Source organism: Gopherus flavomarginatus, chromosome 1 (genome assembly GCF_025201925.1).
Source record: "Gopherus flavomarginatus isolate rGopFla2 chromosome 1, rGopFla2.mat.asm, whole genome shotgun sequence".
NCBI lineage: Eukaryota > Metazoa > Chordata > Testudines > Testudinidae > Gopherus > Gopherus flavomarginatus.
In genome coordinates, this window is record NC_066617.1 from 33,841,892 (window position 1) to 33,858,317 (window position 16,426).

Consider the following 16,426-nt stretch of genomic DNA (forward strand, 5'->3'; position numbering starts at 1 on the left):
AGAGGACGTTGGACAGTGGGGTGCATATTCACAAGTTCACCAGCCCTGCAACCACCACTCCCCACAGAGGGTGTACAATGGGAGTTTTGCATGATTTGTAGATTCCAAGGCCGAAAGAGACCATTGTGATTATCTAATCATTTGATTACTGTTTAATGGAACTCTGTTCTATGGACAGACTTTTGTACTGTATTTCTGGTTCCTTTTACCAATTAAAAAAACAAACTTCGGCCTTCCACACTCCCTCTCCCTTGAACATTTACCTAGTTGAAACATACTCCTCTACTTGCCAAGGCCTGAAAGTCATATGCAACATCTGACAAAGAACCAAAATCAACCAAAAGTATCTTCATGCAGGTTAAGTACAATGATATGGGATTCACTCCTTTAGAGAATGCAGTTTCTATCATCTTAGTTTTATGATCCTTTATTTCTGATGCAAGTCAGTTTTAACAATAAAAGTAAAGAGATAGTGAATTTGTGTGGAATGCTGGTAACTTTGAGATGTATATGAATGACAGCCCTCAAAATGAAGGATAACTGAAAGGTACAAGTACAAAACCAAAAGTGTATTTTAAGATAATTTCTATGCCTGATAATGTGGTATAAAATAATAAAAACTATAAAACACCTATGTGGATATTCTCAACCCTTATGTAACCTAACCAGAAGTTTGGCACACTTGTGATGTTGCATGGAACTAATTCCTCACTAGCCCAAATGAGCACTGGAAATGCTCTCTGTATCTTCATTGTGGAATCCTGGGAATTGTGGAAGCAACTAATAGCTATATAAGCTGTTAGATGAAGCAGGAAGAAAGGGATTGAACCATCTTCCTTTCCAACCATTGCTATGCAGGATATTTACAGTTAGTTTTACTTAGCAAACAAGAAGGCACATGAAGAAAACATAAGAACATAAACGTAAGAATGGCCATACTGGGTCAGACCAAGGGTCCATCCAGCCCAGCATCCTGTCTGCTGACAGTAGCCAATGCCAGGTGCCCCAGAGGGAGTGAACCTAACAGGCAATGATGAAGTGATCTCTCTCCTGCCATCCATTTCCACCCTCTGACAAACAAAGGCTAGGGACTCCATTCCTTACCCATCCTGGCTAACAGCCAGTAATGGACTTAACCTCCATGAATTTATCTAGTTCTCTTTTAAACCCTGTTATAGTCCTAGCCTTCACAACCTCCTCAGGCAATGAGTTCTACAGGTTGACTGTGCACTGCGTGAAGAAGAACTTTCTTGTATTTGTTTTAAACCTGCTGCCCATTAATTTCATTTGGTGGCCCCTAGTTCTTATATTATGGGAACAAGTCAATAACTTTTCCTTATTCACTTTCTCCAAACCACTCATGATTTTATATACCTCTATCATATCCCCCTTAGTCTCCTCTTTTCCAAGCTGAAAAGTTCTAGTCTCTTTAATCTCTCCTCATATGGGACCCGTTCCAAACCTTTAATCATTTTAGTTGCTCTTCTCTGAACCTTTTCTAATGCCAGTATATCTTTTTTGAGATGAGGAGACCACATCTGTACGCAGTATTCAAGATGTGGGTGTACCATGGATTTATGTAAGGGCAATAAGTAATTCTCTGTCTTATTTCTCTATCCCTTTTCGAATGATTCCTAACATCCTGTTTGGTTTCTTGACTGCCTCTGCACACTGCATGGACGTCTTCAGAGAACTATCCACAGTGACTCCAAGATCTCTTTCCTGATTAGTTGTAGCTAAATTAGCCCCCACCACATTGTATGTATAGTTGGGGTTACCACAACTAAAGTGCCCCAAATCAAAAGCAAATGATCCCTGACAAACCCAACCACTCATTGAAATTCTTGTCAGGATGTGATTTGAATCTGCTGTCAGGTACATTTTAGTGTATTCTAATGAAAGCGAAAGGATGCATTTAATATTTTCCTGGAAAGTACTTGGTAAAAAGCAAAGGCTAGCGTTCAAAGGAATTCTTCACAAAGATTCTAAAAATCGTCATGGAATTCTTTAGGAATATAATGTTATCTATTGCCTATTAACATCTTAAAACTGACTACCTTAAAAGCAGATACCTTAAAAGGATCACCTTGCTACAAATAATATACACTTTGACAGTTACTCACCTAACTTCAATTGTGGAGCTATCCAAAGTTTCTCCATCACAGTTCCAGACGCTGTTACTAAGATTGCAGCAACAAGCTGGATGGTCTCTGCAGAACTGGCCAAAATGTTTCTTTCCTACGTCCCTGACATCATTGTCACTGTCTTCTAAATGCTTTGATGTAAATTGAAACTTCTTTACCCGATAAACCTCTACAAATGTGAAGTCAAACTATAAAGAAAAGTTAAAACAGGCATTCTACAAATGATTTTATTTAAATCAATCAGTAAAGCTCAATATAGAAAGCAGCATTTCATTTTCACTAGGGTCTCCAATTTTCCAGAGGGGCTAATTGTGGCACGAAGTATAAGTGATATTTTCCTAATGTTACACTACAAGTCAATGGCTCTTTTCACATAAAACACATGGTCCTACTGGCTTTCAGGCCTTTGCTTTCATCACCAGCATATGGGCTCTCAAAGGACTTTTTTCCCAAAACCCTGTCCTTCTTTATGGCTAAATGAGGTAGGATCTTGAAACTATACGTAGGAGGGGGCCCCAAAATTATTTTATGTCATGTCATAGGGTCACACTATGAAAAAGATTGAGGCCCACTGCCATACCAGTCTATGATTCTCAACTTCCGACCCTATACAACTGCCACATCTAGAGAAGTCCATGGCAGTATAGGAACTGTGAGGGAGTTGGGAATGTCAAGGCTGGAGGGGAGAGAACAGTAATATTTATTCTGCAATGAAGTAAAATCTTCTTAACTAGCTAACCTCACTGAAAACAAATGTGGTAATTAAGAGACTATTTTAATTATCAGAGGCTTACAGGATTACATTGTGATAATATACAACCACTTTATTTCAAAGTTGTTTAAAATAAGCTTTGTATAAAACATTAAGGGACAAATCAAGTTGCTGCGTGTCTTCCGCTCCCAGGAGGCAACTTTCAGGATCTGGTCTGAAATGTTTAAAAGTCAGGATAATGTAAGGTACTAAGTTTAGCAACTGCAATACTGGTGGGAAACAACAAAAGTGAGCAAAGGGACACCCGATAAAATGCACGGTAGCAAATATCAACTCATATCTGTTAACTAGTCTATATTAATGCACAGACAACTCAATGTATATAGGTTTTAGTACCATCTAAGCACCTAAATAAGAGTTTCTCAACAGGGGAATGCTAGACTAATCCAGGGACAACCCAGGACAGAGGAGATGAGCAGACAGTGGTATGGGGCATATCACTCTAGGTAGGCAGAGGAAAGAACAGAGCAGGTGAGAGGGGAAAGCTGCATGACCCTGGATCCACTCTGACTTCCCACTGCAAACATGTTCCTGTGGGGAAAGCTGTGGGAAGCTTCTCAAAGCCTATTTTCCCTCCCTGCTGATGCTGTGCTCCTTAATATGGCAAGCCACAGCAGCAGCCCATGAGTACAGGGCTATAGGCTCAGTGAGCAGCTTGCTAGTAACTTGTATTCATGACCACGGAGAGCCACTAATGGATGCCCTCTCACCCGGAGCAGCACGTAGCCTTGTGATAAATGATGGAACAGGTAGGGGGAGCAACCAGGGACAGGGCGCAAGGAATATGCAAAAATGATTGAGAATAGAAAGGAAAAATAAAGAAAAAGCAAGATGGGGGTGTGGACAAATGGAGGTGGGAAAGGAAGAGAGGGAGAACAGTATGAGGGAATACAGGGCAAGAAGTTATAGCCACTTACGCTGGGGAGGGGAGTGGGAATAGAAATAAAACGGTGGGCCTAAATAAGCATTTTACAATGAGGTGCACCATTAATAAATTGTTTAGTCAATCATCCACACATGGCATTGAAGTCATTTGTCTGGCAATCATTCCAGGTAAGTCAGCATGCTAGCAGCCATAGCTATGATCTCAGCACCCTGAACTAAGATTTCACCTCATACTACATTCTAAACAAGATAGGCACACTTCCCTTGGAATTAATCCTGTAAAAATGTAACAGCATAATATCAGGAGAAATTTTGAGGTAGGACAGGTAAAGGTCATATTCTAATCACTTATGGTCATTGAAGATCTTTTGGAAGCCTGTGTCATGCCCAAATTACAGTTTTGCTAACTACATTCTGATAAACTAAATACACTATGCAGTTTCCAATGAGTAAATAATTCTTCTTCATTTCATGTTCTGAACAGTTGTGTGATATTGCTGCGGGGCAGAAGTTCGTGCATTTCAGTGTTTGGTGAAACAAACAAACGTTATGAGCATGCAAACATTTTGGGATGAAAGGATTTTAAATACTAACTGTATCCAACAGAAATTACAAGGGAAATGTTACAAAGGCCTAATGTAATTACCAAAATTGGAATTTGGCTAAGGACACCATGGGAGAAGTCCTTGCTCTTACGTAAAATGTCATGAGATCTTCGATGGTCACATGTGGACAGAATATCTCATCCAAAATGCATACATGCTCTTGTTTATCAGTTCCACCATTAATGATTTTTGTTCCAGACAGTTCTTCCAGCATTTAGACACCCTTCAGACCCTGAACAGTACATAGTCTTAGAAAGAGAGAATACATACCTGATCATCTTGGTTTGTATGCCTGACGAGATACCTTAGAAAATTGAATCTGGAGCATTTGCGAACTAGAATGAGGTCACTAGAGCCATCTGCCAAGTGAGCTGCTGGTGAAAGGCCTTTAGGACTCCGTGGACAGGCACAGCTCATATTGACTGCATTGATGGCCAGAAACTTTCCTTTAATAACCTTCCAATCTTCTCCTCCTTCATCCTCTGAAACACACAGTCAAACATGTCGTTAAGACTATTACCAATATACTTACAGGAGAAGTGAGATACAACCATGCTTAGCAAGTTTCAGCTATTTAATACAAATTTTAATGCATTATGGATATGTATCTAACTTAAGTAATACAATGTATATTGTATATTTTATCATGACTTCACACACAAAGTTGATATTGTAATATTTCATACTTCTTCCTACTAAGCATTCTTTTCTGAGTCTTTAGCACCAGAATGGTACACGATCTTCTCCCTTATATCATAAATGTTTGACACTTCTGCCACATGAATATCAAATTCAGATTCCATATGCTCAACATTCATGGTCATGGGATTAACCCGCATCAAAGTAAAGAAAAAAAAAGTGGTGCTGAGTGAAAAAAAGGGAGCAAGGGGAGAGAGAGCAATTTTTTGGAGTTTTTACTTTTAATTAATTAATGTATTCATTTATTAAGATGCTGATCCAGGAAAATTAAGTGAGAGAGAGAGAGAGTGTGTGTGTGTGTGGTGGTTTGCGTGTTCCATTCTGTTTTGATTTTTTCCATGCCACAAAATGTATTCAAATAAATTTTAAAAATATGGGAGGGAGGATAAATGATTCAGGGGTCAGTGATGGCTGAAGTTTCAGGAGGCAACGACGGAAATCTGAACATTTTTCTGGCATTGGGAGTTGCACGGGATTAACTGAGGGCAGAATTGGTACTTGTGAGGTATTATAAGCCTGCCCAGGTAACTGAAAGACAAAAATAGTAGAGAAGCTTCAAGACCAAGCTATGGGTATTAAAAGATTATAACCAGACTCAGTTTAAATGTCTGGATGCAGCAATTTTATTACCAGGCAGCAGTATTTTTCCTCCGGACACAGTGGACTGTTACACTGGAAACACTGCATAAAAATGGCATATTTTAAATAAAATGTAAGGAAAGAGTCAGATATCAGAAAAATAAGTTAAATTGCATGTTTTGGTTTTAAGATTACATCTTTTCTGCCTTATCCCCTCAATGAATTAAAAAGGCCATAAAGATATTTTTAAACATCCTTTCCAAATATAAGTGGATTCAAATATTTAAGACAGACTCCTCTGTATGACCATCTACCCAGGCAAAAGATGCTTGGAGACTATGATAATGAGCACTGTTTTGAAGAACCTATCTAGACAGAAAAGCAGCACTATAGATGATTAGGGTAGAGTATGTTAAAGGAAATATTAAGGAACCAATAAAGAAGATAAACTTGGATGATCAAGCTCAATAATATACTGTATCAATGAAAAGGGCGGAGATGGAAGCCACATGACATGCTTGTAGGGATTCTGCAATACTACATTCTCCTCCTCTAGCCATTTTGGTAAATCAATAACTAATGGTTTTCTCTCTGAGTTGGTTTTCTGTGCCTTAAATGTAGTATTTTAGGAACTCATCTGTCCTGTAATTCTGATATTCTTTGAACAATTTGATTAAATGGTGTCATGCTTGTTTTAGAGAAGAATTAGCCTGATTGTGCAGCTTGCATAGCTTGTATTCAAAAGCAGTATCTGTTGCCAGTGTTGGATTAATGTTGAACTGATTTTCCTCCAATCTAAACAGCAACAGAAAGCAAGAGCCCGAGGGAGTTATTTCTTGAAAGCAAATGAATTTTTCTAACTTCACTTGAATTTTCCACTTTTTGAATCTTCCACTCACCAGATTCTTTGGCAACTGAATGAAAGGAAACATAGCTACAGAATGATACAATAGGAGTATTAAACATGGAAATGTTTCAGAGTATTTAATTGCAATATTCATTTGGGCCTTGACTCTGCAGGCTGCTGGAAGCTGCTGAAATTACTTGTGCAGACACAAAGAAGTGCCAGTACTCAACATTTGCACAGCACCTGCAGAGAGACTTCTACATAGTACTGAGAAATGCATTCAGTGCTCAGCAATGTGAGCAAATTTCTAAACCTGTGCTGAACTGAGCAGGGGGGTTGCAGGCATGATGGAGGGTAGTGAGAGCAATCCAGCAAATACAAATTATGTGTGCAGTGGCCTTTTTAATCATTTTAGTTATTTTTACTCCACACCAAGAGTAGCAGATTATTCCACTTTGCTTATCTGCTTCGCTTACAGAAGAGCTGGGACAGCCACGAGGACCAGCTGCTGACAGTATCTGTGTTCTAAAAAAATAGTATTCTGCACAACCAGAGGCTTAATGCCTCATGACACATGCTGGCCACAGTATTCCTGGCTCACTAGCTTGCAGGTCCCACTCTCCTGAGCCAATGGTTATTGGATCATAACTAAGGTAACACCATGCTTAGCTGCCTTCATGATGGCCCTGAACTCCTCTTTCACAACAGTTTTCTAAACCTTTGTAGGTCGAGTCTTTGATCAACACATCAGATAATTTTCTTCTACTGTGACATGACAAATTACCATCATCTTGCCACTTCTTTCTGCACATAAAGATGCTGAGTTAATGTAGATTTAGAAGGAAAAACAGAAATCTGAAACAACCATGGAACTCTAATAAAATATAAGCTTCTAAAACTGATTAAAACATTTCCTCAATATCATGACAAATTTTTTCAATTCCATCTTACCACAGACTATGCAATGTTAAAATAAGTTACATAACCATAAAGAGCAACAAGAAAACCTGTTTCAGCTTGGTTTCAGCTGTATGTGAGGTGCATGTCCATAGGAAGAGCAGTGGTACGAGATACTGAATGAAAAACATTGCTAAAAATACTCCTTCGCTCCTGATCTTGGGGATTCTGGGCCTCATTCAGTGCCCAGACAAGACTCCTATTGCCTTCAACAAGCACTGGCTCAGGTACTCTGTGAGCAGGGTTGGTTCCTAGACATAAATCAAAGCAACCTGAGAGTTCTTCTAATGTACTCCAGCTGCTAACTATCTTAAGGGGTTGAAATAGCAGCTGGGGATCAGTGCAGCCTGAAAACATCCCAACTCTTACACTGGCAGCAGGAGGTGGGCCTGTCATATAAGTCGACACCCTTGGTACTAGATATGCTAGTTTTATGACCAGACTCAACCAGTGATGTTGCACAAAATGACTGCAATATACTGGAGAATCTGGTCCATTATGTTTAATATTTAAGGCCTTGATCCACTGAAGTTAGGTTTTGCATGCCCTAAGAAAACAAAGAAGAACAGAAGTAGAGGTCAGCACTGGAAGTCTATCCAAAAGACAAGAACGCTCAAGAAGGATTTACATGAGGAGATTGAGGCCAGGGGCTAGTTTCCAGTCAAACGGAATGCACCCATTTACATTAGTCTGAATTTGGCTCTACTAGAGGTTCAACGTTTGCCAAGAAGTTAGAGCACAAGTGAGGGAGTAATGGGCTACAGGAGAAGTGATGCAGCCAGGAGCAGAGCTGCACACTGCCTTGAAGAGGTGGAGTAGTAGTCTGAAGGTACTGAGGAAGGAAACTGAAAATCAATGCAGGAATTCAAGGAACTGTGTATGTTAGTAGAGGGGGTTGACATGACTGGAGCACCAGATGAGGAATGTGGAAGTAGAGAAAGAACTGTCAGGGATTTGTAGGGGATCTTAATGCATGACAGTCTCTGCTAGCAAGAGTCAGGCTAGCTGTAACCCTAATAACGCGAGATTTGTAGAAGCGAGGATTGTGTGAGGCGAATGGGAAAGAACTGTGTGAGAAGTTGTTGCGACCTTGAGTCGATAAGGTGGAATGCAGACTAGTGTCTAAATAGAGGTGAGAAAAATAAGATATCAAGATGAACTATGTATAAACAAAATGCAGCTGTTGCTTATTATTGTATGTAACAAAAGGTAAAAATGCTTGCTGTAACTGTTTACCTGGAGAGAGACCTGCCTAGGAGGGGGAGACCCTGTGTCCTAGCGCACACCCTCCCTCTGTGCAATTGCTTGAGAAAATAAAGTATCTGACTTTGCTGCACCCAACCAAAAAGTGAGAACTGAGTTTTTCTCCGACAGGAACAACACATGTAGTCTGTACAGAGAACTGGTAGGGTGTCACTGGAAAAGATGTTAAGTAGGCTGTTAATTGTCCATGTTCACAGCATGATACTTACAATTTTTAAAATGTATAACTGTTTATTTACAATGAACTTTACTGCTGACAAAGTACAAAACCTTAACTGCTATCTGCCCAGACATCTATTTAGGAGGCAATTTAGCTTCCACACTAGCTTAGGGCTTGCCAATTAAGCGTTATTTTGTGATAAGAGTTCAGATGATTTAGGATTTAGTTGAGACCACAAAATAAACTCTTCTTCTCAGGCAGGAGAAGCCTGATCCACTGAACTGTGCAAGGAATCAGTATATTTATTAGAAGGATTGTTGGACAGCGATAATTTCTTATGGTTTTTCTTTAAATCCTTCTTTTCAGCTTGAATCCTGAATTCTCAGCTAGTTAATAATAATTAAAACACAGTGACACTGATCTAGATGTTTAAGAATTTTTTTGTAATGAAATACTACACAGTCTTTACATTTATCACTTCAATATGTTACCATTATGTTCTAATCCATATTTTTTCTGTGGTTCCTCTGGTTGTTGCTTACTTTGCCTGCAAATTAAGCACCTGAAAAACAAGAATATTGTTCAGTTTAATTTTAGTATGTTTTTCTCAACTATTGAAATAAGTTACTTAAATTATTTCACATTTGGAAAATGTTACTTTTACCACAGCCTACATTCATTGTTCTTTAGCATATAAAGATTCCAAGTGCTTCAAACAGAGTTCAATGCCTGGATTTACACTGAAGAAATCTGTGTAAGAAATACCCAGTCCCTAAAAGGGATACATACACAATAATGGATTACTGTAGTACTTAAACTATGCAAAAGTCACACTAAAACTTTTATTTTTTGCTAGGGATCAGAATCAAACTGAGCTGCCATTCCAAGAGATCTGTAATGCACACCCAAGAGTCTACAGCAGAGTACAGATAACAGAATAGGATTGTGAGCATAAGTGCAGTATGACTCTCCTCCCCACATCCACACCATGGTCCCATTCCTCCAACTGGATCCACACAGATGGATTCTTATGCCCATGCAGAGCCTCACTGATTTCAATGATCTGTCCTCTTGGATTGGACTGCAAAACTAGGGCTGACATTAAGTCTGTTGGGAGCAGAACATTAACAGCAGTAATGAAGGGCTGAGGAAAGCCCGATCCCCATTTCAGATGACTTTTTTTTTAATGTATATTTGCTTGGAAACTCCTGCTTAGCTTTTATAAGGTTTTTTAATTTCATAATTATTTTTAGGTTCAACATTTTTAAATGGAAAAAAAGTGAAACACCTTAAAAATGGAGGTAGAAAGAAAAATGTCTGTACAAAATTATGCAATTTCATAAGGTCCCAATATGACATTAGTAGAGTGGGACGGGATTCTCCCTGTGTAGCTCTTCAGCAGCAGGATGGAACCAGGATGCCTGGATCTAAAGCCATGAGCCTCTACTAACTGAACTCAAAGACCCACGTCCATTATCTCAAAGCCAGGAACAGACTCTTTAACTTCAATGAGTATTGACAAAGACAGTTCTAACTTAGAGCAAAATTATTAATAGAATTGGAAAAAAGGAAACCAGTGATTAATTAAAATATATTTGGCTGTATTAGGGGATCCTGCCTCCAGTTAATGTGGGTTTGAGTTTTGCAATTTACTTCAATGGGAACAGAACTAGGTCCTAACCCTGAAATGACTGAACCATGTATGTAGTCACATTAATCTCAAGAGTCTTATTGTGATAATTGAAAAGATTTTACCTCAGTGGGACTACTCACATGCTTAAGTCTTTCCAGGATCTGAAGCCTCATAGTGTAATTACTTCCTTGTTTGTAGGAAGCTAGAAGGCTTTTGGATTTGTCCTTTGCTACTGTTTACATGACTTGTGCCCTTGAGTGTTTCTATTTTGCTTCCTTTAGTAATGCAGGATGAAATACGTCAGCTGGTCAATAGACACATTTTTGTAATACAAGCCAGTTCTAGGGTTTCTTTTTGTTTTGAAGAGTTTACTTTGTCTGCTGACCTAGAAAAATTAAGTGGTCTATTTGATAATCAAGGAACTGCACTTCTTTATAAAATTCAGCTCTTCCATAGCATGTTTCTGGATATGGAGAAAACAAAATTGCCCTTATCTGTACCCAAAATAAATAAATAAATGTTCTGTATTACTTTTCTTTGTTATATCATGTGCAAAATGAAAGTGAATAGTTTATCAAAATGTAAACTCTCAGTTCTGATCCTTTCCTTTTTTAAACAGTTTGTGTGAAGTAACAACAGAGAAATATTAACCTACCCTGTTCTGCATCTTTTCTTATCTCTTGGAGATCCCAGTGTGTGTTTTGTTGGTAGAAAGGAAACTGTTCCCTCATAGTAATGATGAGAGAGAAACGTCTTGAAACCTTTTAAAAAAACCACATTACATAGCTTTTAGTTGTAGTTCCATTTCCTCCACCAGGAATTGCAAGAGAAGAGGTCCTCTCCTCAATTCCACATCTCTTTGCTCTTCTGGAACTTTTAGACTAGGTGGAAGGTGAATAATACCTCTCCATCATTTTCCTTCATTATTACTTGAATAACAAAAATCGTGGCCCAGACTTTCATAGTCAGCTATGGCGCTTAGCTATACAATTTCCATGAATTTCAAAGGCCTACATAGGGCAAAAACATTAGTTTTTGATTTTAAAGGAGAGGGGACATAAACAATACTTCCCAGGAGCACAACCACTAGATTTATAGGGTTAAAGAATGGAGAGTACACCCAAAATTAAAATTCGGATATTAATTTCCAAAAGTCTCTGTGAAAATGAGAAATACTACAATATGAAGGTCAAATACAAAATTGAATGAGTATATTCCTGGATTTACACACACTTTGGAAAACAGTCTTAAGAAAGGGGGATAAAGAAGAAATACAGGAGTAGAAATATTTGAAGATCACTAGTTCCCGTCCCCTAAAAAAAAAAAAAATCCAACCCAAACTTATTTTTTCTGGCCAACATGATTTACAGAATTTAGGAAAATAAGGTTCTGTAGGTATGGATGCTTCCTCCACATTACTGTAGTTCCACTGCTCTTTCAAGCCCAACCGCCTCATTCTCTACAGCTAATCCAATACCTTGCTCCATTTTTTTTCTCCTTGAAACTCTAACATATTTTCTATGAGAAGAGGAACATTTTTGTTCATTGGTTCGTTTTCTATCCTCACATGTTGCTTACTGTCCTTACTTGTTGCATCACTAACATTACTTGTTATCAGACAAAAAACATTCCTAAGCTCTCCTACTAAAATTGGCTACTGAATGTTAAGGTTGATATTTGATATCACTCTTACGAAGAGCTCATTAACAAGAACAGTGCTATTAGTAAAACTTGGACAATAACTAGCATGGAAACTATCAGATGTTGACATTTAACAAATTTTGCTTAACCTGTCAGCTTCCATAATGTGAATGGAAACAGCTGATGAACAATACTAGGAACTTTCTTCACTTTACTCACCAAGTTAGCCTATCAATGAAATTTTAGTTGTAGATGAGAAGATTACATACCCGTAACTGGAGGTTTTTCAAGATGTGTAGTCCGTAGCTGTATTTCACTGTGGGTTATACATGTGCACCATGGGCCCACAATTAGAAAATTTGAAAGCAGGGTCAGCTGTTCCGCACATGTGCCCCGGCTCACGTCATGCCTCCGACCGAGGTGGTAAAGAGTGATAAAGGGTGGTGGACTGACTGCATCTCCAGTTCCTTCTCCACCACGAATCTTACAGATCTGAAGCGGAGGGGAAGGAGGGCAGGAAGTGGAATACAGATAGGTACCACACATTTCAAAGAACCTCAGATTACAGGTAAATAACCTCCTCTTCTCTTCTTCTTTGAGTGATGGTTCCTATTGTATTCCACTGTGGATGATTGACAAGCACTACCTACGTGGGAGGAAGGTGCGAGGATGAGGACAGAAGTGTTGTGTGGAGGCATCTGTCACCGTGACTGGCAGCAAGGCATAGTGTGTTGCGAACATGTGGACGGAATTCCATATGGCTGCTCTACTTATGTCTATCAAAGGCATGTCTTAAAGGGATGCCACGGTCATTGCTTGAGCTGTAGGAAAGTGAGCCCATATCCTAGTGGGGGAAGGTAGATTCAACAGCGGGGAGCAGAGTTTAATGCAGCCAGAAATCCATTGGAGAGTCTCTGGGTGGAGAGGCCCTGTCCCTTGATTCTCTCTGTTACCACAACAAACAGTCTAGGGGACATCCTGACTCTTTTTGTTCTCTGCAGGTAAAAGGCCAAAGCTTGTTGGACATCAAGGGAATGGAATCTACATTCTTCTGCAGATGTGTGGTTATGGAAAGAAAAACAGCTAAGTGAATGGACTGGTTAATATGAAACTGGGAGACCACTTTTGGTAAAAATTTCAGGTGTAGGTGTAAGGAGACTATATCCTTGTGGAATACTGTGAGTGGCTTTGTGACACTATGCCCCATATTCTTCAAAGAGATATTATGCTATGATATGATTATGGCATAACTATGATGTGTTTTATGCAAGATGGATCATGTAAGATATTGTTGAAAAGGTTATGATTCACTGAATATGATTATCCTATTTGTATGCATGTATCATTTTGGTGTCTGAAATTAGGAATATTGTCTATGCATCTATTACAAATGAGTTTACACCAGGGGAATGTCCACTAGGCAGAATGCAGTCAGTCTAGATGGCAGACTGGGAAGGGCCATTAGGGAGAACAATAGGTCTTAGAAAATGCTAATCTCCCACTGGGAACCCTTCCTGAGGATGCTACAAACAGCCTCCGAGTTATGGCTGCTGTGACCCTACAAGGACATGTGACCAAATCACCTGATACTGGACTCCATCTTGAAATACCAGTGTTTTTCCAATGAAAGAAGTGGGAACTAAGCCTGGAGACAAAAGGTTCCCGCCATTTGCAAAATTTATGGCAGGGATGTGACATCATCATGGTTCTTCACTGACTTCCCACCCAAGAAGACACCTGAAAACACCTGAGAAACAAGGCCTGAATTGGGAAGAAGGGCTGAACCCAGGCTAGAGGGATCTCTTGCCTGTGAAAAGAATACCTGGGGTTTTCACCTGCAAGCAAGTGAAGACTGCCCTCAAGAATCTCTGCAAATTGCCTAAATCAACAGTTAGGGTGAGAATGTGCTACTCATATCCAATCTCCGCAGTATATTAACCTCAGATTGTGTTTTTGTATATTTGCAAGGTAATCTGCTTTGATCTGTTTGCTATCTCTTATCATCACTTAAAATCTATCTTTCGTAGTTAAAAACTTGCTTTTGTTTGGTCTAAAATCAGTGTGTGGAAATTATAACTCAGGGAAGAAAGTTGCTGCATATCTCTCTCCACATTGAGGGAGAGAGCGAATTTCATGAGCTTACACTGTACATTTCTCTGTGCAGTGCAAGAAGGTACAATTTGGGGTTTATCCTCGGGGGGGGGGGGGGCGCCTGAGAAGCTGGTAAGTGCCCAAGCTGTATAGCCTTCCCATGCAGGGGCTGGTCAGAAAGGGACAGCTGGCTGTGTCCCTACCTGTATGCTGGTGAAAGTCGGAGTGTCTCTTCAGTTTATCACAGAATTACTGGGTGGGAGCCCAGGCGGATGGGTCAGGGTGCTAAGTGGTACCCCAGTTCCAGGCGGCACCCCGAGGGGAACCTGTCACAGGCGCGTCTGCCATCATTGTTCCAAGTTCACTGATGCGTCTCCCTGAAGTGACAGTATTGAATAGAGACCTTCATGGAGAGTAGGGATATGGAGCAAAACACCACTGGTTCAAAGGCGGGTGGGGGGGTGGGATTTCATAATACTGAAAGTACCAGATTCAGGTCCCATTGAGGAGTGATCATTTGGAGAGGGGGGAAGGTTCTTAGGAGGCCTTTTCAAAATCAAGCGTTAGCATAAAAACGAGTAAACCTCTGTAGAAGGATGGAACGTGCTAACCGCCACAAGGTGGACTCATAAGGAGCTGAGGGAGAGACCCAATGTCTTTAAAGATAGGATGTGATTCAGGATTAGGGAAACTTTGCAGCTTCTGATATAACACTTTTATATTGTGCCCAAGACGAAAAGCATTTCCATTTAAGTCCAGTAACATTGTCTAGTGGAGTCTTTTCCATCTTTAAAGACAATGTCCTCTACTGCTGAGGAACATATGTGTTCTAAGGTCGATGCCCATCCAATACCATGCTCTGAGTTGGAGTGGTCGTGGATTGGGATGCTTGATCCTGCTGGTGTACTGGGTGAGAAGATTGGGGAAGTTAAGGATGGTAATTGGTGGACAGGATGACATATGCAGGAGACTGGGGAACCAGAATTATCTGGGCCAGAAGGGGGCAATCAGAGTGACCATCTCCTTGTCTCACTGGGAGCGTCCTCCCAGAGTAGGAGCAGTAGTGGACGCAAGGCATAGTTTAGTTGGTCTGACCAGGAGAGAAGGAGAGCGTTGCCCTGGGAACAGTGACTGAGAGCACCCTTGAGCAATATATTGCTGTTTGTCTGAGAATTGAATAGGTCTCTGGTTGGGGTCCCCCACTGTGTGAAGATGTCATATAGCACTTCTTCGTGACGTTCCCACTCATGGTCGATTGAAAAATATCTGCTAGGTGAATCTGCGAGCACATTCTCCATCCCCAGAAGATAGTTGTGGATAGAGTGATCTGATTGCTGATGCGCCAGATCCAGAGATTGACTGCGTCTGCGCATAGAGCGGTGGATTTTGCTCCCCCCTGTATGTTGATATAGAAAACAGTGGTGATGCTGTCTGAAATGATCAAGATGAGAGCGAGTGAGTGGAAGAAAGAATTCGCATGCCTTCCTTACTGTTTGAAGTTCCAGGATATTGATGGGCATCCTGGATTCTCAAGATGTCCATGTCCCTTGCATTGTGCTATTGTCCATATGGACTTCTCAGCCTAGCAGACGTGCATTGATGATGACAGTTTTGTCTGGGGAAGAGAGAAGAAAGGGGACTCCCATGTGTATGTGATGTGGGTCTGTCCACCACAGGAGGGAGGACAGTACCTTGGACAGGACTGTCAGCATGAGGTTCATGGAGTGACGACTCACTGAGTACATGAACTGTAGCCCTGTCTGAAGGCAACAAAGGTGAAGTCTTCCAAATGGGGGTCACATAAGTGCACAAGGCCATGTGACCAAGTAGAGACAGACAAGTCTTGGCTGGTTCACAAGGGTTGTTCATGATGCAAACTATGATGTTGTTCATTGCCTGAAATTTGTCCATGGGCAGATATGCCTGTGCCAGGATAGAGTTTAGGGAATCCTGAGGTGGGGGGGAGGGAGGAGGCTGGAGAAGAAGCTGGAAGCGGTGATGGAGATGATTACTGGGGGTGGGGTCTGTGCCCCTGCTTGTCCCCCCTTGTACATGCCCCCCTGCACAGACCAATGGACACTATTTTCAATTTCTCTGACTCCAGACACATGGCACACATGTGTAACCCACAGTGGAATACAATAGGGACT

General features: G+C 40.5%; 1 protein-coding gene across 3 annotated transcripts in view; it reads right to left on the reverse strand.

Moving 5' to 3' along the window:
* The window catches only part of CERK (ceramide kinase), a 74,357-nt gene that overhangs the window by 2,340 nt on the left and 55,591 nt on the right, over positions 1–16,426 (reverse strand). For 2 of the 3 annotated variants that reach the window (XM_050936238.1, XM_050936239.1), the window contains 4 exons: positions 11,200–11,305; positions 9,403–9,473; positions 4,677–4,888; positions 2,124–2,332 (listed from right to left, as the gene is read on the reverse strand). In XM_050936238.1, coding sequence (XP_050792195.1) covers positions 2,124–2,332; positions 4,677–4,888; positions 9,403–9,473; positions 11,200–11,305 — 598 coding nt within the window. Of the gene's footprint in view, positions 1–2,123; positions 2,333–2,357; positions 3,071–4,676; positions 4,889–9,402; positions 9,474–11,199; positions 11,306–16,426 lie in introns of those variants that run through there. The other variant, XM_050936240.1, reaches the window with a different exon arrangement.